This window comes from Manis javanica, chromosome 12, assembly GCF_040802235.1.
Source record: "Manis javanica isolate MJ-LG chromosome 12, MJ_LKY, whole genome shotgun sequence".
Taxonomy (NCBI): Eukaryota; Metazoa; Chordata; class Mammalia; order Pholidota; family Manidae; genus Manis; species Manis javanica.
The window spans coordinates 93,445,733-93,469,688 of NC_133167.1; the positions used below are offsets into that span (position 1 = coordinate 93,445,733).

At 45.1% G+C, this 23,956-nt stretch overlaps 1 protein-coding gene across 4 annotated transcripts in view; it reads left to right on the forward strand.

Annotated features, from left to right (window-relative positions):
- The window catches only part of MFHAS1 (multifunctional ROCO family signaling regulator 1), an 80,796-nt gene extending 57,614 nt beyond the window's left edge, over positions 1–23,182 (forward strand). Inside the window, exons 2-4 of one of the 4 annotated variants that reach the window (XR_005055667.2) lie at positions 10,428–10,554; positions 15,984–16,094; positions 20,447–23,182. Coding sequence is in view for 1 of the 4 variants with exons in the window: in XM_036997523.2 (XP_036853418.1) it covers positions 10,428–10,554; positions 20,447–20,480 (161 nt within the window). In the remaining 3 variants the exon portion in view is untranslated. Of the gene's footprint in view, positions 1–2,009; positions 2,186–10,427; positions 10,555–15,983; positions 16,095–20,446 lie in introns of those variants that run through there. The other 3 variants (XR_005055670.2, XM_036997523.2, XM_036997527.2) reach the window with 3 other exon arrangements.
- Positions 23,183–23,956: the final 774 nt, after the last annotated feature.

Genomic DNA, 23,956 nt, shown 5'->3' on the forward strand with positions numbered 1-23,956 from the left:
TGCACTCTTTGATCTGTAAAGCATGTCTAATCCTTAGCCAAGTCTGCTGGAACTTTATCCAGAGCAGAGAAAAGGGAAATATTTTTCCTTTCTTGGGTGGATTGGTATTTACATAAACCCTTAGCGATGAAAATGGAGCCAAGTGGCAGGCACACGCCTCTTCAGAGGCCAGTTGGAATGAGTGAATGGCAGGAAGACCTTGCCTCGGCTTTGACTGGAATCATACCTCAGTGTCGGTGAGGAGTCCTCACATGCATTTTCACTCTTTCAGAACTTATATGTAAGACCTCTACAGAACTGTTAGGGCTGAGCCAGCAGCCAGTCAGTGAACTCCAGATCATAACTCCAATGAAACAGATGTATCTGCATGATGATTCCACTTCTCTTTTGTCGCTACTAAGAGAATAGTGTCATAGGAGCCCTTAGCTGCCCTCTAACTTCAGCCTCAGAAGCCTTACCTTCTCACAGCACGTCCTGTTGTTGATTTACGGGTGTCAATGTGTCTACACCTTGTAGGCACAGCCCTCACCACTCCTCATGGGTAGTGGGTCCTTAAAGTGTGCTTGCCATTGATACAAATGCTTTCTTGTCGTAAAACCACCTCATCTAAGTTTCAAGTGGTGCATGAAGCTTTCTAGGAGGCATGCTGGTTCACTTTTAGACATTCTAGAGAAATCTCATATGAAATCCAAAGACAGGATCTTTTGTTCTTGAGTGATTGCAGTTTGTGTATTTTCTGGGCCAATCTGGAACTGACGAAGATGCCAATCTTTTGTCTTATCACTGTTCACTCTTTTAGAACCGAAAGCAAAGCCCTTCCTGGTGGGTGCCACAGATTTCCTGCAACCTCCCTGGAGGAATTGGTCCTCCAGGATCATAAAGGCCACGTGAGCCAGGTTCACCTGCTGTCCTGGGTGTGAAGTCGGCCCCTAGAAATATTTATTTTGTGTCTGTTGGAATCTCATACTTCAAAGTGGAATCTTCTGGAAGTTTCTGTCCGGCATCTTATCCCCAGGCTTTGATGAACATTTGGGGATGGAAACGCCTCAGAGACTGGGAGGTGTTGTAGCAGGCTGAGTCCAGGCAGAAGAGCATCCTGGGGCGGGGGGCAGCGGATGGGCTCTCCTTGCACTGCAGGAGCTGATGGAAGTGGGGCCAGGAGGAAAGGGATTGTCAGCGAGCCAGCCCTGAGGAAGCAGTCGGAAAGTACTGGGGGCTGGGTGTGTGTGGATGAAAATACAAACGAGACAAGAGGCATCAGGAAATGGCAGTGTGAGGGTGTAATACGCCAGAAGTGTCAAAATGCAGGTGGAGATTTGTTCTTTTTTAATTTTTTAAATAATTTTATTTATTTATATATTTTTTATTAAGGTGTCATTGATACACACTCTTTTTTTTTTTTATTAAGGTATCATTGATATTGAAGGTTTCACATGAAAAACAATATGGTTACTACATTCACCCATATTATCAAGTCCCCCCTCAGGTGGAGATCTGAAGGGACGTTTTTCAGCAGGTTTTTTTGTTGTTGCTGGTTAAACTTTTGCCACATGCTTTGGAAGGGCTGCTGTGGTAAGAGTTGATCAGTGATAACTCTTTTGACCCGAAGGAGACCTGAATGATTGACTATCCATCAGGGAGGAGGCGCCATGGACCAAATGCAGCTCCTCTTGGTGTGATGCCCCTGTGCTCCTTAGTCCCCTCCTGTCCCTCAGCAAGCAGAAAAGCTTCATGGGGTTAGTAAGCAAACATTACTCTTTGGGCAATCATCTTTTGTCAGGAGGAGTTGGGCTCAGCAAGGAAAACTGAGCTTATTCACTTGAGACAGAGTACCTCCCATAAAAGGAAAAAAGAAAGGTGTCAGGCATTTATATCTGTGCCCAGGGTGAGGGCCCACCTGACTGCATTACTCATCAGGAGAGTCTGAGGGTATCACAGGTCAGCATCACTGTGTGAGTCACAGAAGGAACCTGGAGCGTGACCTTTGTTTTCCCTTCTCCCCTTAACAGTCACCACTGCCACTGCCTTGGAGGGTGTTGGGAAGAAACTGAAGTGAAACGTTGAAATTTCATTTGTTTAGCGCAGCCTGAAGACCAGGAAACTCGCTGAAAATGGGTGCTGGGTTGGACCCCTGAAACACCCAGCCGGCTGGCTACTCTGTGGCCGTAGCCTATGCTCCCGCCTGGTAAGATTTTACAAACTGTCCCCACAGCTTCAAGGCACTGAGGACATTTGAGGGTTTCTGGTTTTGTTTTGTTTAAAAGAGAAGTCCCAGCATTCAGAATCAAAACTGGACTTGAGAACCTAACAAATGGCTGGAGACGGAAATGTCATTTGTCCAATGGCCTAGAACTCAGGGATTCCTACCTTTTGAAGAACTGCAGGGCTCTGTGGTGAAAATGAAAACAGTGCTAGAAGAGGTGCACCATTTCTGAGGGCTTAGATTTTCGCAGCTGCCTTTGGAATTCAGACCTTTATATCCAGTTATTAAATGGTCCTGTTAGTTCAGCTCATTTGCAAGAGAAACTAATTGAGCCAAAAGTGAACTCTGCTCACAGGAAGAATGTAGCCTCCCTGCAGGTCTGGGACCCCCCTCTGGACCCCAGAGCTCCCTAAGAGCGTATGTGGCTGAATGCCGGCCAGTATCTGCAGGCATCCTAGTGACAGCCCAGTGTCCCAGCAAGAAGATGCCTGCTGAATGGAGGGGTACCCCAGCCAATTTCCTAGCGAGTTGAGCAGCAGCTCCTATGGGCACCTTTCCAGGGGGTTTGACGGTGCCCCAGCTGGCTTCCCCATGAATTCAGCAGCACCCCGTTGGGGTAGCTTTCCCAGGACTCCCACCCAGCTTCCTAGTAGTAGATAGCATATGCCCCTGCCCCTAGACAGCTTCTCCAGGGAATTTTGTCTGCGCCCACAGGACATTTTCCAGCGGACTGGGGACTAGTCTGGCCTGGGGCAACCCTGCAGACTTCTCTGCCGTCCCCAGGGGCAGCCCATTATCTTGTCCAGCCACCTCTGGATCTGCCTTGGGGAGGGCCCCGCCCCCGCCCCCGCCCCCGCCCCACCCACGCCCAAGTTTTTCTTCCTTGGATAATGTCCATCCACCTTAGGGTGTTCTTTAGATTTCTCTTCTCTTGGCAGTAAATTCCCTATAAAAAGTTAATAATCCTTTACATTAACCCTTCTCTGGTTTCTGTCTCCTCCCTAGACCCTGACTGATCATACAGCCAGTAGATCTTAGGATTGAAACTAAGGCTGTTTGACTCCAGAGCCAAACCATTTTTTATGATTTCTCTAGGATCAGCAATTCCATACACGTTCAGTTGATTGGTGCGATTAAAATGTTTTAGACTGCCTTTACATTTGGGGTTAAAAATCTGTTCTAAATGGCAGGCAGATGTTATTTCACCATGCTGTTATTTAAAACAGAGATGTCTGCCATCCAAATGGTTTTCTTATTTGTGGAGCCCACCATGGAAAACACTTGGACACCCCAGTTCACTCTTTCCAAAGTAGCACTTCATCACATTTCCCTCCAGGGGCTTTGTCCTGACTTCTTTCTCTGTTTTATCCTCTGAGCCTTGGGTTCTTGCATTCATCCTAACACTCGGCCCCCCACTCACTCCTCCATCACCCTGCCCATTCATTCTGGTAATTCACATGGGGAGCCTTAGAGCTGGAAGAAACCCAGAGGTGAGCAAATCCACTTCCCTAATTATTTTTTGCCGATGTGGTACAAGCAGCTCAGAGCCTGCGTGGCAGGTTGTCCCTGGAGAGGTCTCCGCTGCCTCGCCTCCGTTCTTGATTCAGGCTGCTTCAGTCCCACATCCTTGCCCATCTTGCGGCTGGTCCGACTTGTATTGAATCCTCTGGTGACCTCCAAACCCAGTGGTCCCTTCCCCTTGTTATTTTGCTCGTCCTCTCAGCAGCATTTGGCACAGCCTATCAGTCCTTTTTCTGGAAGGAGTTTGTTTTCTTTTATGAAGCCATGCTCTTGCTCCTTTCCTGCAAAATCTAGGATTGTGTGTGCAGTTGCATACTTAATATCTGTCACCATGTGCATTGAACAGTTAAATCTGACTTGGTAGGTACCGAACTCTTAATTTCTCCCCTTCCCACACACCACCTCTTCTCAGTCTAGCAAGCGGAGAAATGGTGCGCCCATCTGCCAGTTTCTCAAACCAAACATTGAGAATTATCCTTGGTTCTTCTCTGCCACTTAGCCCCACACCCACTTCATCCCCAAGTCCCATTGATGGTCTGCACGACATACCCCAGTCTCTTGTCTCCACCAGCATCTCCCTAAGCAGGTCTCCACTGTCTCTTGTCCAGGCTGCTGCCCAAACCTCCCATTGGTCTCCCTGTCTTCATCTTACCACCCTACACAGCAGCCAGAATGAGCTTAAAACGGCTCAGATGTCATTACTCTGTTTAAATTTGTCCACATGGCTTCTTACCTTTGAGAATGAAAACCAGATGATTCTGCCCGGCCTGCAGAGTCCCCAAGACCTGGCCCTCGCTGCCATACATCCTCCCCTCGTCCTCGTCCCCATAACAGGCTCTGCTCTGGGCAGCTAAGCCTCTCCTACTTTCAGGACTTTGCATTACGCTTCCCTTTGCCTAGAAAGTTCTTCCCATGGCTCACTTCTTGTTCATATTTCAGCTTCAATGTCCCTTCCTCAGGCATCCAGGACAGCCCAGGGCAAGCGGCCACCCAGTTACTCCATTACATCAGCCTGGTTTCATGATCTGAGTCACAAGTTTTTGTTAGTTCCAAGTTTGCTCCTTACTAGCCTCCACTTTAGACTATAAGCTCCTTGCAGTCAGGGATCTTTGTGTCCCGTAACCCCTGTTCTCTTGGAGTCTCTGGGCGTGTCTGCCCAGCATTAACGGGGGTGGTACGCATCCACTGAATGAATGCATGAACTGAGCAGCAAAGCCAGGCCAAGGACCTAGACTTCTCCTCTTACCTTGCTCACTTGTTTATACTAGCATGTCTTTTGCCATTGAAACTATTCCTGACTCCAGGTTACTGATATCACCTGTTTTCTTAAAAGTTATGGTAAAATTTCCAAAAATAATTCCCAAATTATGTGTATCTTTAATTCATTTTCATTTTAAATTTACTTTTAAACTTCACCTTTAGTTTTACTATGACGGAAAAATGCCTTTAAATGACATTTATGACCCACTTCCTTGGTTTTTAAATTTATCTTTAAAATTTTGCATGTATTCCCATTGGCCATTATGAAGTGGCACTTGAAGGAGGGAAGGGTTTATTTCCATACTTAGACATAGTTCTTACTGCTGTTCTGAGAAAAAGGTGACTGTCAGAGGTGGGCACAGTCCTGGGCTTGGGGGCAGAAGAATGTTTCTGCTCTTCACACAGACTTGCTACTTCCTGCACATCATTTTCTCTGCTAAAAAATTTTAACTCATAATCAAAGGGCTGAGACCATAGTCACTTTGCAGTTAGATTTTTTTAAAAATCAAGACTACCGACAAGTACAACCTGGTCTCTCTATTTCTTCTGAGCAGCTACCAAGCAGGAGCCACTTCTCCTAAGGGAGACACTGGGGTGTGATGAGACGCAGGCATCGGGGACCCTCCCCTTAACTGCAATAAGGCAGCTGAGCAACAAGGTGCTCGCTTAGCCCTCTGGCTTTTCTCTCCCATGTGCAAATGGCCATGGAGGTCTCCAGTCTCTACTCCCTCTGATAACCTGGTGGGCTTGCAAAGTGGGCAACCACCGGTTTCCAACAAGGTTGCCTTTGCCCTGCAGAGATGTGGGAAGCATGCGTGTGTGTAGCCTGTTGCAGTTCCATCCACAGTCACACTTAATCAGAAGACAGCAGTGGACTTTGGAGGGCAAAAGCGTGTGAACTGTAGGACATTAGAACTGAAAGAGGCATGAAAACATATAGATAATTCTTTCTTTAATAAAACCTATATAACCGTTCATTTTCATTTCTAGACCACTTTTGCTGTTTTGAGGGATGTTCATAACTTTATCCTGGATCAGGAAGTGAGTTTTATTTGCACTGAAAAGAAATGTTTCAGGGTTTTAAATACTGTGCTTTGGGTTGTCATTATAAGAGATGTTTAGTATTTCACGTGATGTGCCCAATATTTGAGAATTGTGATGCTGAGCGGAAAAAGATGAGCTCATTTCACTCATTTTCTGTTCCCTTTTAAAACAATCATTTAAAAACTGGGACGGTTCTTCCACAGGGGGAAAAAAACAGTTGATTAAGAGTTTGTTAGCATTTTAGTGCCAGAAATCTGAGGCCAAGTAATTAAGAACAGTTTTTCATAACTTTAATGGGCACAAGGAGACAGTGGAGTGGCGAATACAGCTTCATTCAAAGCTGTGTTCTGTTCATCAGGCCAGATTTCTGCATGTTCACAAAGACTGATGGCATTGTATGCTACCCAGGAATAGAACATCTGCAACACAGGAGAGAGCATCGCAACTGAAAGCCGGCATCCAATAAAGTGGGAAGCCGTACTTTAGTCTTCTTTTATTATTATTGACTCAAACATAAAAATAAACTCTTAATCTTGAGTGACCCTTTTCGCTGTAAATCCATCTGTGTTCTTTGTCCATTTATGTTTCTAATTAGAATGTCATTTCAAGTTTACATTTCCACAGAGAAATGTCAGTCTCATGATTTGTAATGACCAGAGAGTTCCGTATTACTGTGTCATAGGTTTTAATCATTATCCCATTGTGGGACATTTGAGAGAGTTACCGAGTTTTCTCTGTTTTATAAATACTGTTGCTATGAGCAGTTACTGTATAATTTTGGTCAGAAAGAAGGCCTCCTTCCTCAAAGCAAGTGCCAAAATGGAGTCACGCCAAGCCACACGTGTATTTCTCCTTATATATTGCGAATGTGTTTTCTCTAAATGTAACTTTAACCAACTCTGGGATTTCTCTTTTTTGCAGTAATGCTTTTGCTGGTGATGACAGATGTGTAAAAATCTAAATTTTTTTCATTTGAAATTTCCAAATTTCTTGTGAGATGATATTTTGCATGTAGATAATTTATGGTCTGATCTTTGTGTCTTGCTTTGTCATAGAGGATCTGAGTACTATTCATAGTTTTATACAAATTCTTTACATAGTTGGAAGAGTAAGCTTTTTAAAACATTTATCACATTTTTTTTGGTATCATTAATCTACAATTACATGAGGAATATTATGTTTACTAGACTCCCCCCATCACCAAGTTATCACATTTTATAGTAATAGTGTCAAGAACTTACTAGATGCCAGATATAACGTTTATCATTTTTCACATGCTGTGTAATTTAGTCATCAAAACACTCCCACCCTCCCCCACCCAGGACAGTATTATACGGTGGTTAAGAGTGGAGTCAGATAGTCCTGGGTTTAATTTCTGGCACTGTCACTTACTCCTTGTGACTGTTGGCAAACACCTAACCTCTCTGAGCCTCACTTTTCTCTTCTGTAGATTAGGAATAATAATCGTAGGTACTTCATGGGGTTGGTTGTCATGAGGACTGAGATGACACATTTATAGTATAAGCACAAAATAAATGCTCAGTAAATGTTAGCCACTTTGTGATCATTTGTTGTTTTGGGGTTAATCTGTATCTGTCTTTTAGCTTCGCATGCATGGCCAGGGATGGTAAGGAATGGTGCACGTATGATTTTTCCACTCTGATAATGAATGTTACTGGGTCAGTGTTCCCTACTCTGCGAGGTCGCTTCCAGTCCTGCAAATCAGTATGTCTTACCTTATCACACTCCTCTGAGCATCTCACAACTTTCCTGGGGGGCTCCCAGCACGCAGGACGGTAGTTTGTTTTTTGTGCACTTGACTTTCTTGCATGCCGAGACCTTCCCCATCAGAGGCCTTGCCTGGGACTCCTATGTCCCGTGTCTCTTGTAGCCCCTCAGACACAGCAGGACCTCCCTGTTTAGATATGCAGTGAATGGCTGTACTTTTATTTTAATTTTCTTAATCTAGCAATGGGACACATTTCTTAAATCCTAAGAGCGCTGGCACCATGCAGTGGCTTGTGGGCATACACAGACATTGGGATGTGTGAACTGTTCCACTTGGTGTGCATTTTTCTTTAGAATTGAGTGAGTTTTTTTTTGGATGTGGGAAACTTGTCAGTGCCATTGGCCTGCCTGCTATTTCTGTGGCTGGCAACCCTGCTAGGTGTGGGCCCCAGACAACACCAGTGACCTGGCCCTGCATGATACTGGAAGTCGGGTGGGGGACCATAAAGCTGTTGGCCTAATAGAAATTGATAACCAATGCTTAACAGTCTACTGCAGATTCCTTCACATTCTCTGGCAAACTGGTCTTCTCACCAGAACTGCAGTAGACCCAGCAAGGAAGCTGGCCATGCCAGGGATGGGCGCCTGGGCGGTGGCTCAAATCTGCAGTTGTTATCCTGGGCGCTCAGGATAACAGGGCTGAGACCTGGGTGCAGGTGCAGTGCCAACCAGGAGAGAGCTCTCTGGGGAAACTAGAGAACCCAGTTTATGTTCAAGCCTTGGGGGCAACGTTGGGACAGAAAGCACAAAATGAAAATACCAGAGGAGGAACCAGGGGAGGGCAGGCCAGGACCAGAGGTGTTCAGAGCCCTCTGGTAGTTTTAGCCCCATGGTATGCGATGGGCTGGTTAATGTAAGGATGCTCTGCTCTCTGTGGGCCTGGAGCAAATCTGTTAATTTCAGAGAGCTTCTGACTTATACAGTGTATTTGGACTGGATAGCTTTCAAGTTTCAGTCCGGCTCTTAACATGCTGTTGCTTTGGTTCATTTTATTATTTTGATAGCATTTAATATTTATATTTTCTGCTTGCATGTTTAGATTTCAGAATCTTTTCCTACCTGGTGTTGGAGTGTAGCAGTTACCCATGTACCCGTGATACAAGCTAATCGAGCTGAATTCATTTTTGCAGTAATTGGGTGTTTACAGTAGTTGGGTTAAGGAACTCAAATTATATTCAGTTCATATTGTGCAAAGCCATATAAAAATGTTCAAGCCAGGAAACAAATGTCTCACAAAATCGCAAATATGTCAATGCTTAGTTCATTATTTTAAAATGTTTTTAGACTGCTCCTCTAGGAGAGATGTGTTCCGGCATAAAGAAGCAGTCCCTGCTTTGGGGAGGAATTAGTAGGTGGTGGGTTCCCAAGGTCACATCCTGCCACCTGCTAGCTCTTGACTCGGGGTACACCACATAACCTCCCAAGCACCAGCTTCCTCATTTGTAAAATGTGGCTAAACCTTATATAAGGACATTGTAAAAATGAAACAAGATGCATATTTGAGCTTTGGCTTCAGTGCGAGCACGAGGGCATGCTTATCAATGGGAGTCCTGCTGAAGGCGAGGCTTTTAGAAATACAGTATTTTGAGGCAAAGGATTTTTTATGTCATCACATGTTGACGTATACTTTGAAGTCTCTAGAATGTCAAATCATTCGTACAAGTGATGGCTACCGTAGAGTCAAAGCTTTACCTTGGGTAGCATCTTTAACCACTTGGCATATGTTTCGTGTCTGTTGTTTGGTTTCTTCTCTCTCTAGGTTTAAGTCGGGGGCTTTAGGCCATAGGGAGAACTGCCATCAGCAAAAGCCATTTATTGAATTCTGTCTGGGTGAGAGCAGAGAAAGGGCTGGGTGCAGCTGGTAGTGGATGAGGGGAGAGGAACTGAGGCGCAGAGCCGCCTCCTCTTAGGGAGTTCATGAGCCAGTTGGAGAGGTCACATCCGGGGTGGGCAGCGTATGCCGATTTCCTCTGGGTATTGTGCTAATCCATTAAGTTAATTGTCTGTTTTTACTAGACCTCATTACTCATCAGAGAGTATTATGTTGATCCTTTCAAATCCATACACAGACCTACCCAGAAGTCCTCTTGCCAATATGAAACTGGGCTGTTTACCTTAGTAACACCTTTAGTTGCTGCATTTCCAGACCATTGATGCAGGGCTGTGTTGACAGACTGCCGCCGCCTGCCCGAATCCCATCTGCCTGGAATCCTAATTATGAGCATCTCCTTGGCAGCCCTTGCTTCCCTGGGCTCTGGGGACCCTGGCGCATTTTGCCCTACATCTACATAAAGATCTCCAGAGTCCGTCTGCAAGAAGGAAGATGAGGAAAAGAGTGGCAGATGCTGTCTTTGTCCAGAAAGATGGCCTTTCTGCCCTCGTCCCTAGAACATTCCACACAGCAACGCGGAGGAGAAGCTAGGCAGTAGAGAAGGAGCAGAGCCGATGCGTTTACTCCAACAGCATGTTTGCTCCCTGGCTGTTGAGACCCTCTGCTTCCTACCTACCTGCCCTCCGGCTCTTCCCCATTCCCGAGTGCTGTAGTTCCCCATAAAGAGGTCCCATTCTTAAGGCAAGTGTCACTAATGCGTCTTCCTCTCTCCTTCTGCAGGGGAGTTGCTGAGTCAGCCCAGACCAGAAGGAGTGGCAGAGATCATTTGCCCCAAGAACGGCAGCGAGCGTGTGAACGTCGCCTTGGTTTACCCACCCACCCCGACTGTGATCAGCCCCTGTTCCAAGTGAGCTCTGAATGTGGCAGCCCCTTCCCTCACTCTTGATCCTGCCTCTGTGGTTGAGATTAAAAAAAAAAAAAAAAAAGACAAGTTAAAGTACCTTTCAGCAGTCCTTAAAGAGCACCCCCAGGGCAGATGTAGTTACGGGATGATGTAAGCACCCAGAATAGTGCCAGACAGTTGGCTTATGCAGCAAACCGGGAACTTTCATTTTTTCTTGTGTGTGATATTTTTTTAAAAAACTTTTGCTGAAATAAAAGAACATTTCAGCTTTTTAAAGACATCGTTCATATACCATACATTCACTCAATTAAATTGTATAATTCATTGGCTTTTAGAATATTTCCAGGTATATGCAACCAAGAGAGCGTGTTTTTGGACAGATAGTCTTGATTCTGTCAATTCAAAGAACAGTGGAAGCCCATTAAAATAAGACATTTGCAGAAATCTATAGTACATTATTTAGAGGGGGAGTCTCTGATATTTTTTTGTTTTTTTTATCAAATCTTGATAATCAGGGACTGTGTGGCTCCCACCTTCCCCACAAATGGATTTAAAGGCAAAGGATGTACACATGTAAACTAAATTTTGGATATAATGTCAGCTTAGTATTGCAGATAAACTCATCCTGTTTGATTTGTTTGTAGTATTGAGAACCAAACAGGCCGTTTTTAAACTGAGATGAAATACTTTACTTACTGTGCATCTTGAAAAGTGGTGGCCACTGGTCTTCTTGGAACATATCCTGTTATTGGGTGATATCAGCAGTGTGACTTCTACAGCAAAGTATTCATGCAGGAAACTTGTTTTCCTTAGTAGCTGACAACACTGAGGTTTTTTGTTGTTGTTTTTTTAATACGGTGGTTGGGAAGTTTGCATTTGAGAACAGTGACGTAGCATCTCATCTTGAGAATCTTGCAAAGCAAGGGTCTTCGGAGGCATTTTTATTCATTAGCAGCTGTCATAGAAGAGGGCTGCCTTTGCCCCCGAACAGGGAGACTTGTTAGACAGAACATCCCCAGTCCCTCTTTGCTGGTGAATATCGTGAACACTCGAGCGAAACTCTTATCTAATGTCATTCAGAATGCTATTTTAGGTAACAGTGCACATAGTATAATTTATTACTAATATAGTACCCTAAGACGGGAAATCTTGACATGCTTCTTAGGATTACATAGTTATTTCATATTAGCCCAAACATCCCTTGTCCTGGATATAATGAAGAATAGAAACTGTCCTGTTCTTTGAGATGGGTCCCTTTCTTTCAGGTACATGTAGGATAAGGACAAGAGAAAATATAGCAATAGCAGGGTATGGAATGGAGGGAAACAATTGTTCAGCCAATACACTTTGCATTGGCATAATTTTTCTGAGCCAGGAGAGATGTTAACCTATTGTTTTGCCATAGCCATCTGGCATTTAATAGGTGAGACAGAGGTAGGAGTTATAATATCCGTTTGCACAAGAAACCACAGTGACCCTGAGCCAGCTTTGTCGCTGTTTTCCCATGGGCTTCTTGTACTGCCACAGAAAGACATTTATATGAAGCTGAAAAATGCTATCAACCCCCCTCTCTCTACCAGTTTATTCTACCTAAATGAACAAGCAGCTCTAAAGCCTTGGGTAATCAGAGCCACATAGCCTCAGGCATCTAGATGCTGGAGAAAGTACCTTTAGGGATTGAACTACTTTGGCCTAGCTGAGTGAATGGTGTTAAAAAGGGCCTCATATAATGGATGACAGGTTTGGAGTGTAAGTCTCAGCTCTAAACGAAGGAACATCTATGAAAACACAAGGAAAACAAACCCACTTCCAGGCCCAGCCCAGCCTGGTAGGATGTCTAATTTACAAGTGGGTGACAGTATGTTGGAAGTGAGAGATTTGGGGGCATCTGAGGAGGAAAGCTGTCACAGGAGGTGGTCATTACATCAGCACAGCTTGGGTGTGAGCCTGAGAGTTAGATGTGGGGTCCCAGCAGGCAGTAGAAATTGGGAAATGGGGCCTGTTGTATTGTCTTTGCAACGCCAGCCAAGTGAACTCCAGCAAGTCACTAAGGAGTGATGTTTTACCTCGGTTTTTCCATAAAACACAGGTGGGTACTCAAGGTCAGGCTGTCTTAATCAGGTGTGTATGTCAGGATTTCCAGGGGCAGGGGCGAGGCACTAGTCTTTAAAAAAACACGAAGCCTCCCAGATGATTCTAATGTTCATGTGCTGGACTCTGAGATCCCCCATGGCTCTAAGGGTGGGCTCCCTGGCCACTGGGCCTTATCTTGGCTACAGAGCTTCATTCTGCTTAACAAGCAGTTATCAGCACCAGGGCACAACTGAGGACGCTGCAGGGATCAGCATGGCCCAGTCCGCCCTCAATTCACCCCTGTAGCTGAACATGTAATTTATTGTTCAAATCAGGAAAGATTAAGAGTGACGAGAGGGCTCTTAATACTGATGCCAGGGCAGTGGGCATCTGCCAGCAGTCCCTAGGCATTCCAAAATAATCATCTGACTCTTCAGTCACTGATCCAGATCTTAAAAGACATCCCAAGCACCTCTCTGACCGGTTTGCTCCTCTCCTTTATAGGGCAAATCAGGGACTTGTCATTTGCATGCCTGCCTTTAACCATGTATGAAATAATGGTGCTACTATGCATTTATAAGAAAAACCATCCATGACTGTTACTTGATTGGATCTTCCTTATGAATTTCAAGCTTTTCTATTTCTCATTTTAAAACATTTCTAGGTATTTTATTTTCCTATGGGGAGAGACAGAGAATAAAAAGCAGGCAGTGATATTTTTGAGAACATGATTTCCTTTCCTTTCACACCTAGTCTTGGTGGATAAGGCCTCTACCAGCACTGGCTACATGAACAGGGGTTCCATTCCAGGGGTTTCATGTGCAGACGAAGGTCCCTCTTCCTGCACCTCACCCTGCAAGGAGAAACTTACGAGCTGAGTGTCTTCTTGTCCTCTTTGCTAGTAATCAGATAGAAATGTGAGTCATTTCCATACCTTGGCCATCCTGGGCTGGTTTTTAAGGATATTTGCATTTAGAATGAGATGAAAATTCATCTAGTAGATTGACTCAGTTGCCCTGAAATATCCTGACTTCCTTTCTGAAGGATATGGATGCCATCTGATACATTTTTTAAAGCTTTATTGAGGTACACATTCCTACTATGAAACTTGTCCATTCAATTATTGTTAATATACTTATTAATTATTATATGGTGTGCAACCATCACAACAATTTAATTTGAGAACATTTTCATCACTCCAGAAAAAAAGCTTCGTGTCCATTTTCAGTCACTTGTGTCTAATGCAACACCTAGTTCTGCACAGTCAGTAAATATTTTTAGCGTCACTTGCAGGAATGGTTTTGCTGCCTGCTGTGTTGGTATTAAACAGCTTTGTGACCTTTAAAGAAATTCTTGTAAACATGTATCATCCCTGGCCCCATTTGGTCTAGAGGCAGTGAATTGACTTGCATTCCCAGCGTCAGCCCCTGTGCTTACTGAACGGTAGAGGGGAAGCAAGCTGCTTGGAGGGAGTCCACCCTACCTTCAGACTTCTTTTTTTTAGTATAGGTAACAATTTTTTAAAACATAGACCATGCTTATTAGAGCAGTTTTAGGCTCACAGCAAAATAGAGCAGAAGGTAGAGAGAAACCCTATACCGCCTGCCCCACGCATGCACAGCTCCCTTACTGTCAACATCCCCACCAGGGTGAGACATTTCTTACAGTGGGTGGATCTGCACTGACACGTCGTCACCACCCATGAGCCTACATTAGGGCTCACACTTGGTGCTGCACATTCTGTGGATTTGGACAAACATATAATGACATATCTCCACCATTACAGTATCGTACACAGCATTTTCACTGTCCCCCAAACCCTCTCTGCTCCCCCTTTTAATCCTACCTCCTCCCTTAACCCTGGCAACCACTGATCATTTTTATTTTTCAGCTTTATTGAGGTATAGTAGACAAAACTGTAAGATATTTAAAGTGCACATCATGGTGATTTAAAATACATACACATTGTGAATGAATTCCTACCGTCTAGTTAATTAACACATGTATCACCTCAATTCACCCTTCAGGACCTCTGAATGGCAGCCTAACTGGCTCCTAGACATAGGGATACCAAGCCTTGGACATCGGGGGTCATAAGGGACAAAAAATAGACTTTCAGTGGGAAAAGTGAGAAAACGGAAGGATGATTTTTTTAGATTTATTTTTTAAATGTTATTTGTGAATTCCTGTCTTCATCCAGTTGCTCTGCAGATTGAGACACTTAGATTCTAATTCAGGAGGGACGTGTGAACTTCTTTGGGCAAATGGCAACTTGTTGTCCACCTCTGATTTTTAGGTACCCCACAAAAGTTGCTCCTTCTCATTTGCAAAGAGCTTTAGGCCATCTCACCCCCATTAAAGTATATACTCTGATAGACTGCTAGATAATGCAATTGATCTCCTGATTTTCAGGTAAAGGACAGAGACCATCTAACAGGTTAGCATAGGTTTTACCTAAAGGTATCCTGGAATGTAACCCACATCCTTCCATGTGGTTCCTTAATGCACTGACCCTGGAATGTACAGGAAATGGGACTGTATTACTTTCACTTCCTGAGAGTGGCCATTTCTCTCGTGCTGGTACCACGTCTGTCTGCTCCATCGTCTGTGGAGTGGCAGGACTAAAGAACGAAGTCCTGATTTGGGCAGGCTGTGTGTTACAGAGTTAGGGGAGACAGACTGGTTTGAAAACTGTCAGGCTCAGCTTTCTCTTTCTCCAGAAAGTACTGTTCATAACAAAGGGCAAGGCCGAGACACTGCATTTCAAAACTATCTTTTAAACTCTGATTACAGCATGTATTCTGCAGCGCTCCCATTCAAGCAGGATCCCAGTAAATTCCCGTTACTTACTGTTAATACGTAGTTTCAAAAGCACAGTGACTACGTTGCACAGGAATTTTGGTGGTTCCATTGTCATGACATGAGGATTTAAGACCCATTGAAATAGCCTTTTATAAAAAGTAGGAGGAAGACTGTGGTTTTTATCTCACCAAGTAAACAAGCCAGTGTATGTTTAACCGCACGCAGATTTGTTAACATGGACTTGATAAACTATTTCTCAAAAAGCAGTGGAGTGAGATGAGTTTGGCTTTATTACAGTGGAGAATTTTTCACTGACCTCAGAATTTTAAAACACGGAATATGGGGATGGTGTGGTATTTCAGAAGAAAAGAGGCCGAATGTGGAGGTTGCATGTGGGGTGTGTCACATTGATCTGCATTCATTTGTTCTGTTTTTTGTAAAGAGTGAGACAGCTCATGGCCTTGCTACTCTTACGGGCTAGGAGGAATAGCATCTCTGATTATTTAGTCTCCCACATCAGCCACATTGATACTGGAATTTGTTCCCTCTCTGCTTAGGTATCTCCATACTTTCTTGGAAAATTAAGTGGAAAAGATAGTGCTTCTTTCTCTTACACCATCATTTTTACTGTACCCAATCTGTGACTTTAGGAGCACCAGTTTTTAAGGGTAAGTCTCTGGGAAGCAGAGAGGGTTTCTTAAAATAGAAAAGGCCTTCCTGAGGACTTGGAGCATTTAGGGGGGAAGGGTGGGGGCAGGGGTATGGAATGAAGCGATTCTGGAGAGCGGGACATTTTAAGATTACAAATCTTTCACGTATCCAGAATGAAGATGCATTCAGGAACTAGGAAGCACTTGACTCTTTTGCCTTAGTTATTATAAAAAGCCCACATCAATAATCTTAGATCCTTGTTGGAAAAAAGAAGTCATTAAAAACATTTTACTAGTATGCAAGATGATAACATCAGGAAAAGCTCACGTTGATTTTCAAATAGCTTTTTCAAAGCCATGTTCGTATGCATTTTCTCAAGGCAGTTTGATGATCCCTGGGGTCACACTGCCCGAGAGGCAGGTTACAGATGCTCTGATCTCACGGGCTTGTCGTGAGCACTTAGGAGACATGTGCAGGGAAAACATTTAGCATCATCGTCTGTTACACAGAGTTAACAGCACTCAGTAAATTCAGCTTCTGTCTACTAGGAATAAAATTTCTATTAGGAATATCCACTGGGAACACCTATTAGGAGTGTACACTGTGGATAGCATAGAAAGGTAATAAGAAACAAAATTCCAAAATGCAAATACAGATACTGGAGTCAAGTCCACCCACTGGCTTAGCTAGCAATGTTTGCCTTGTTAGTTGAGGTACCTGCCCAAGGAAGATAAACACGTGTGCTGGCTGGGCAGGTCAGAGTCGGCCCACCTTCTCTCCACTGCCAAGAAGGGTTCAGGTAGAATCCATGGAGATGGGTTTGTGAGGACACCTGCACTTACTTAGCATCTGTGTCCTGACCCCATCTTCACGGGACAAAGAGGAGATGAGTGGTATCATTTCTTGCATATTATGGTCCCAGGTGCCCACAGTGCTGGATGAACTCCTCAGAGCGAAACCCCCTGCCCATTTGCCTGGCAACCCTGGAAGTCACATAGGCGGGGAGTGTGGAGCCCCAGACCAAGCCAGGTTCCCACAGTCAAAGGGTTACTGAGTGGCATGCAGGGCTCGGAATTCCCACCACGGCCCCTGAAGTTCAGGGTTGTCTTCACAGCAAGTTCTTACTTGCACATTTGTTTTAGAATATAGCGTAGTATTTAGAATACGTAATAATGGAAAATTGACGTATAATAAGGCCAAAAGATCAGAAAACGACTGCCATTGAAAAGTTCATTTGTGACTTATAGTTCCCAAGAGGGGGGTGCACCATGCCGTGGGAGGCCGCATGGGGACACCAGGTCAGTCATGAGGTGGGGAGGGGTCGCTGTGGGCTGGAGCCTGCGTTGTGCTTCCCGTGGGAAGGTGTCAGCAAGGCCAGGTGAGCAGGGCTGGACTGGCCAGTCTGAGTTTCCGTGGGCTCTGAGCCTGGGGTGGTGCCCGGCGGGGGCCTGGCCCTGGAGTGTGCGAGCCACACTCCAGGAAAGGAGGTGGTTGCGGGCTGGGCTCTAGGTTAGTTGGTTTGTACTGGGAAAGCACACTCACGTTGACGGTGTTCACTATCTCTGGGAACTGGCTAATGCTGAGAGGGCCGTCCCTCCGGGGCCACCAAGGCCCCAGGTGTCAAACTGCCAGAATACAGAAAATGAAAGACCTGGTTAGTACCACATGGTATTTGTGGCTTCAGTTTCTGCCGAAGCCTCTATTAAATAATCTTGCTGCATCCCAAAAGAGCAGGTTCAGTGACCTGAGAGGGTTCTAAGTCCCTGACCTCTCCCTTCAGCCCCAGCCTGTTGCCAGCATCCCGCCTGCAGGCCCGTGGACGTCCTGTAGGTGTCAGGCATGAGTTCTTGTCTTCCTCCCCAAAGCTGTTCAGCAGGTCCCGCATCCTGTCCCGGGTACAGGCATAGCTTTGCAACTCCCTGCCAAGCTAGGAGGCTGCCTGCTTCAACGCAGCCCTCTCCCTCCTCCCCGTACACCGTCTCCCACGGAGACCTGTTAGCCTGTATTACCAGTGCGTCCGGACCTGAGCAAATTCGGCCGTGTAAGTTTTTCTCTGGCTCATGCTTTCCTCTGGGTCCACCTGCCTCCCTCCTCTGACTGGGTGTTCCCCGGGTGCCTCCTCCGTAGTCTTTTTGTCCTTCAAACCAGCCTCATCTTCCAGTGTCAGACCATCACCTCTCTCCCTATTTAAAAGTCTTGAATGGTTTCCTGGTGATCATAGGCTCAAGTTCAGAGTCCTGGGCGTGACTCCCAGTCAGACCCCCAGCCACCTTGCTGGCATGCGTGACACTGTCTTGCTGGGGCCACCATGCCACACCCAGGCCGGCTCTCAGCCCACAGCTAGCTACCTCCCCTTCCGCCCTACCCCGTGAAGGCTTATTCCCTAAGGCCAAGACATGTGTCAGCGCCTCTGCGGAGCCATCCTCCACCCTTCTGACTGCAGTCTGTCACACATCCCGTCTCCTTGGCACTGCTTACACACCTCTGTTAGCGCGATGGGCGCAGGATCTTGGCTGTTTTTTTTACCTGTGGCTTTTTATCACATCTTATCTATCTTCATTCAGCAGATCTTTGTGGAGATTTTGCCCTCTACTTGGCATAGTGCCAGGTGTTAAGGATACAGAAATAATTAAGACAGGCCCTGCCAGCAAGAATCTAATAGGTACTTGAGGAGGATGGGAATCAAAGACATACCCAGACCCTGTGTGTGTCTGGTTACCACTGACGTGTGTCGTGTGCCGTGACTGGTGTAGCGACAGGGGCTTTTGGCCCAGAGGAGCAAGGACTCTGGCGGGAAGAGCTGGGGAGCTCCAGGAGGTAGCATTTGAGGTGGGTCTGGGTGGACGAGGAAGAGTGTGGATGTGGAGACGCAGGGAGACGTGGGCAACTTGACAGCACTTTCCTTTCCCTTGAAAGCCCAACCACGGGAAGTGGAAGATGTTCGATCCGGTTTTCCTTTCTCTCCCCTGACAGCGGAATGAATGTTCCCTCTGGGTGGGGCCCTTGACTAGGTCTTCCTGGGTTTCTCGCTCTTACGTGTGGCTCTGGGGAGCAGACAGCCAGATGCAGCTTTCTGCGTTCCCGAAGGTTCTTTATGTTCGGGGAGGAGAACGTTTACCTGGCCCATCTCCACCAGAGCTCACCCCACCAATGCCGGCTGCTGGTAGAGATGTGTGTTTTCACCCTGCCATCCTCTTTAACCATTAGATTTATTATATTGTTTCTTGAACTTGAGGCAGCTCTCAAAACTTACTCTACTGGGAAGTTCACTGTAGTAATAGGCCTTTGAAAAGCCCGCCTGGCTGAGCGCCATAGAAATGTGAGCCCATCTCTAGGGCCCCAGATGGTCCAACCTTGGTTTTCGCCGTCAAGCCTGCTTTGGAGTCAAATGACCCCAGTTGACGGCCTGGCTCTGCCTGCCTGGTGTGTACCCTCAAGGAAGTTACTGAACTGCTTGGAACATTCGCCTCCTTCTTGGTAAAAAGCAGAGGAAGATGGAGCTAAGCTGGTAGAAGCGGTACTCGATGAGAACTCATCAAATTATGCACCACGCCAGGTGTGATTCCTGACGTGCAGTGAGAAGTCAGTAAACGGAAGGTGCACATTTTTGGTGCTGTTATTAACATTACGCTTGGTTTCCATAAAATCAAGCAGCATTGAGAGAGGTGAGGAGCCGAGGGGGATGAAAGCAGATCATAACCCCTTTTATGTCTTTGTATGTTTTTATCAGGGTTGCTAAAACCCATTTAAAAACATTGCCTCACTTGTTGTTATAGGAAAGCTGGATAGGGGATGGTGATATTTGACATTTCTTCCCCTAACCACTTTGTCTGAATGGAATGCCACTTGATTTAGCTGAAAATGCTACAGTTTGTTCATTTTATATTCATCAGATTTCAGCTTTCAGTTTGACAGCCTTGCTTACAACCCTTTAAGTGAAATCATGCCTTTTAGTCCAGATAGGCATCCTCAACTAAAAGTTCCCACCTGTCAGTCTAACTCATAGTGTCTGTCCATGTGTTCACGAAAGGAAGTGATGCTGTGTTTAGAGTTTGGGGTTCTTGATTAGAAATCTTGCTAAGCAGTGAGATGACAATGGACTAGGGTTATAGGTAACAGCATCTTTCCCTCTTCATGTCTGAACTTAATGTCACAACAGAAGTGTCTGACTGGCTTTCTAGTAAAAAGGCTCTTTCCTTCGTAGGAACACTAGTTGCCTGGCATTGACCTTTCTAAAAGGAGCTCTAGATACAGCAGTGGATTTTTGTGCAGAATATTGATTTATATCTTCGGTTCCTGTTCTTAGAATTGAGACTGTCCTGAGTGACCTCTTGTCATTTCCATGCTCTCTTCTCATCTCCCCGTATAGGAAGAATGTTGGTGAAAAGCACAGAAACCAGTGACTTTTATGGCTGTGGAATTTCCGTGGAGAAAAGAGAGCATCTGAACTCACCTGGACCACCGTTCATACCTGGCAAGCCCTCCACACTCCCACACGTGTTCCGAGAATTTGAGCGAATAAACGTTCAGGGTGCTCAGATGAGGGAGCACACCTGGCCTGTGGGTGACGAAGGGAGGGGCAGGCAAAGGAGGGGAGAGAATATGGAGCAAATGTTTCACAACCTGAACCTCAGAACTGGTCCTCCAAGGAGAGCACTACTTGAAGAAAAGAGTCGAATGGCTTCTCAGGGATTTTGTTTTCCGTGCACATCTAAGCCATAGTTCAGTGCAGGTGACAGTGTTGAGGGCACTCAGATTTCAGTTCTGTTCAATGTGAAAGGGATCGACTGACCGTCCATCGCTGTTCCGTAACTAGTGTAAAATATGTATATGTTTATCTTTATTTTTATAATATGCAAATACATTTAAATTTATACAGTTTGAAGCTTCTAGCATTAGTTAACACTGGGTGCAATATTCATTCCACATGAGAACTGTGCCAAGATGGGGCTAATTTCTTCGTGTAGCGTAAGAACCTTTTTGTCTATTTTTTTTCTTTAATCCTATATACCCGGGGATTAAGTGTTGGTTCATAGAGGTTCAGTAGTCAGCCAGAACCTTAAATGTGCATATCAGGCCGTGTCCCCTCTCCTCTTCATTAAAGGTCCCTGCCTGTAAGCCTGGGCAGGGCGGTGGGCTTATCCCTTCCTTTGCCCTCACGTCACTAGTGCCAGGCAGAGTATTCAGGCTTTGTGTTGACAGGGGGTTGTCACCAGGTGATATGCTGATGGAGGCCTGGTGTTCAGATTCTTCAGGGGCAGAGTTCAGGGGTGGGGGAAGGGGTCAGTGAGTCTGTGGAAAACCTGGTCTTTTAATAGCTTAAGAGAAAAGGAGTCAGTTCTGAAGCAGGCAGAGAGCTCTAAGTACTTTTTTTATTTTTGGTAGAACAGAGTGCTCTGAAGTTTTGCAGAACACTTTGAAAGCCCTCCACATCTGACTGTCAGACTTTAAGATAGCGAGTTGCCTAATTGGAGAGCATAATCCATTGGTTATTTATAAATACAGAGGCTCTGATTGGATGGTCCACCACCAAGAACAAAGTAAAACCCTTGTTTTAAAATCTCCACCCAGGAACACTTCAAAGACAAACCAAAACTGCTCTCTCTTCTACTCCTAACTGTGGCCAAACAGCATTTGCTGCGAGAGTAACACATTCTTTGAAGAATGTACAGGACTCTGTTTACATCTGCCTCCTCTGGGTATTGATTGAAAATGTGTAAACTAACTGTTTCTCACCAGTGTAGGACAAAAAAAGTGAGCCAGCTGGTACTATTCTTTTACTTCGTTATAAAGTATTGACTCCAGGAATGCCACATTATACAAGGTCTCAACGTATTTTCTAAAAGAAATAACGAACAAGCCAGCAGCTACATTGCAAAAAATCACCAGATTGATTTTCGTAGACTAATTTGTGCCCTGGGAGTCACTAACTCCAGACCTTCTAGTCAAACAAGTTTGATTTCTTAGGATCATAAAATTAAATAGGATTGGGTGATTTCTGCATTTTTAATTACTTGAATATGACGCCTGACATTTGAGACATCAGTTGCTCTTCAAACACAGTCACAAGTTAATCCAGTTAATATTTTGTCACAGTTCTCATGTGTGTGCGTTCATGTGTGTGCGTGCATGTATTGTGTGTGTAAATTGGATGGGAACATTTAATTGCTTTATGGACCACAGAATTTCAGGGCATAAAATTTTTTAATTGGCATGAAACAGTTCCCAGACTGCCAAATTGACCAACTTTGACCCATCTTTTGAAGACTCTTCAGTGTGTGACTTCACGCTAACTCCCCAGGGGGCCATATGAATGAAAGAAAAAATAATTTAAAAAATATGCTCCTTTGCGTGACAGTCCCTGCAAAACTTTTGCCGTTATTATAAACCCAAATGCCAGTTTCTTAATATCCACTCTTTTTTGACAAATGATGTTTTGTGCTATCCTCTCAACCCTAGAGAAGCAGTAAAAGAAGAGACCTTGGTGTCACATGGCTTTTAGTAGAAAAGGGTCATCATGATATAGAGGGTCATGTGACCAGAACAAGCTCCAGAGAAGCTTGAACATTGCTTCACGGTGGGGGGAGGGTTGGAAATACAGAAAATAACTCTGCTCTACAGGAATTTTTGCCGTCTATGCAGGAAATTCCGTTTTCTCTTTTGACACCTGGGAAGACTCAGCCAGCCAACGCTGCCAGGCAACTCACCAAGCACAGGGAAGTGTTTTCCAACCAAGGATTCCCTTGCCTCACAAACAAACGCCCTCCAACTTGGTCATGGTGTCTATTCCCACAACTTGTGATACCAGAGCCACTTCCTGGAATTGTAAAAGTGCTGCCAGAATAAATGGTTTTCCCCCTTCCAAGAAAAAAGAATGACAGTGCTCCTATTTGACACTTGTGCATTAGACTCTTTTGAATGAATAAAGAGGAAAGGGTTTGGTGTCATTCCTGATGAGGTGTGATATTTTTCATGCTACAGTTTGTGAATTGTAGTTGTGGTGTCCCATTTAATTGTCATGGCCGGGCAGAAATTTTTTTTTTAATTCAAAAAAGTTCAATAAAAAAAAATACAAAGGTGTGGTGAAGCAATCATATTTCCAGAATTTAGTTATTTCCTTTTGTTGTTTTTTTTTCCTTCAGTTTTGAATAACCATTTTATATTTTTAGTTCTTAGGATCACTTTTGAGCTCCGGGAGGTAGATGGTGGCAGCTCTGTGGGGATGGAGTCCCTAAAAGCAAACGACAGAGCCCCTGTTTACAGCTCTCCCTCTCTTTTCAGGCTGGAGATTCAACTCTTGCATATCGCCTGTCTTAAATCAAGATCTTTCCGTGATCTGCTCTACTCCTAAGCCAAAGCTTAGGAATTTATGGCAGGTTTGCAAGGTCCCTTGCCCTGATCTTTCAAGAGCTCATAGCAGAAGTCCTTGCCACGGCCCTGTAAGTAGTGTCCCGGTGGGTCTGTATTCACCAGCAGAAGGAGCTGACCCACAGGTGTGGGGTGAGAGGCTCTATTCCCTGCCTTTTTTTTTTTTGTAAACGTCAGTTGAGAAGATAAGGAAAGAAAGGGAATGTGGCTACTTTATGCAGAAGAAGCAGCTTCTAGGGAAGGAACAAGAGCAGAAAAGCCAGGTCCTGAGGCACAGGGAGGGAGAGCCCCCCTCAACCAAGAGGGCCTCATCAGAAGGCGCCAGAACTCCACTGGGTGCCCTAACCTCTGCCAGGCTCTGAAGCCACGTGACAGAATTTTCAAAAGAATGGGGAAGCAAGGTGTGCAGCACGTGGCCGACTTGGGTCCAGGGACGGGCGAGCGCTGCCGTCCCTCCTGCCGGAGAGGACACGCACGGGCAGTGTAAACTGCCACGCTGAGCCGGGTACTT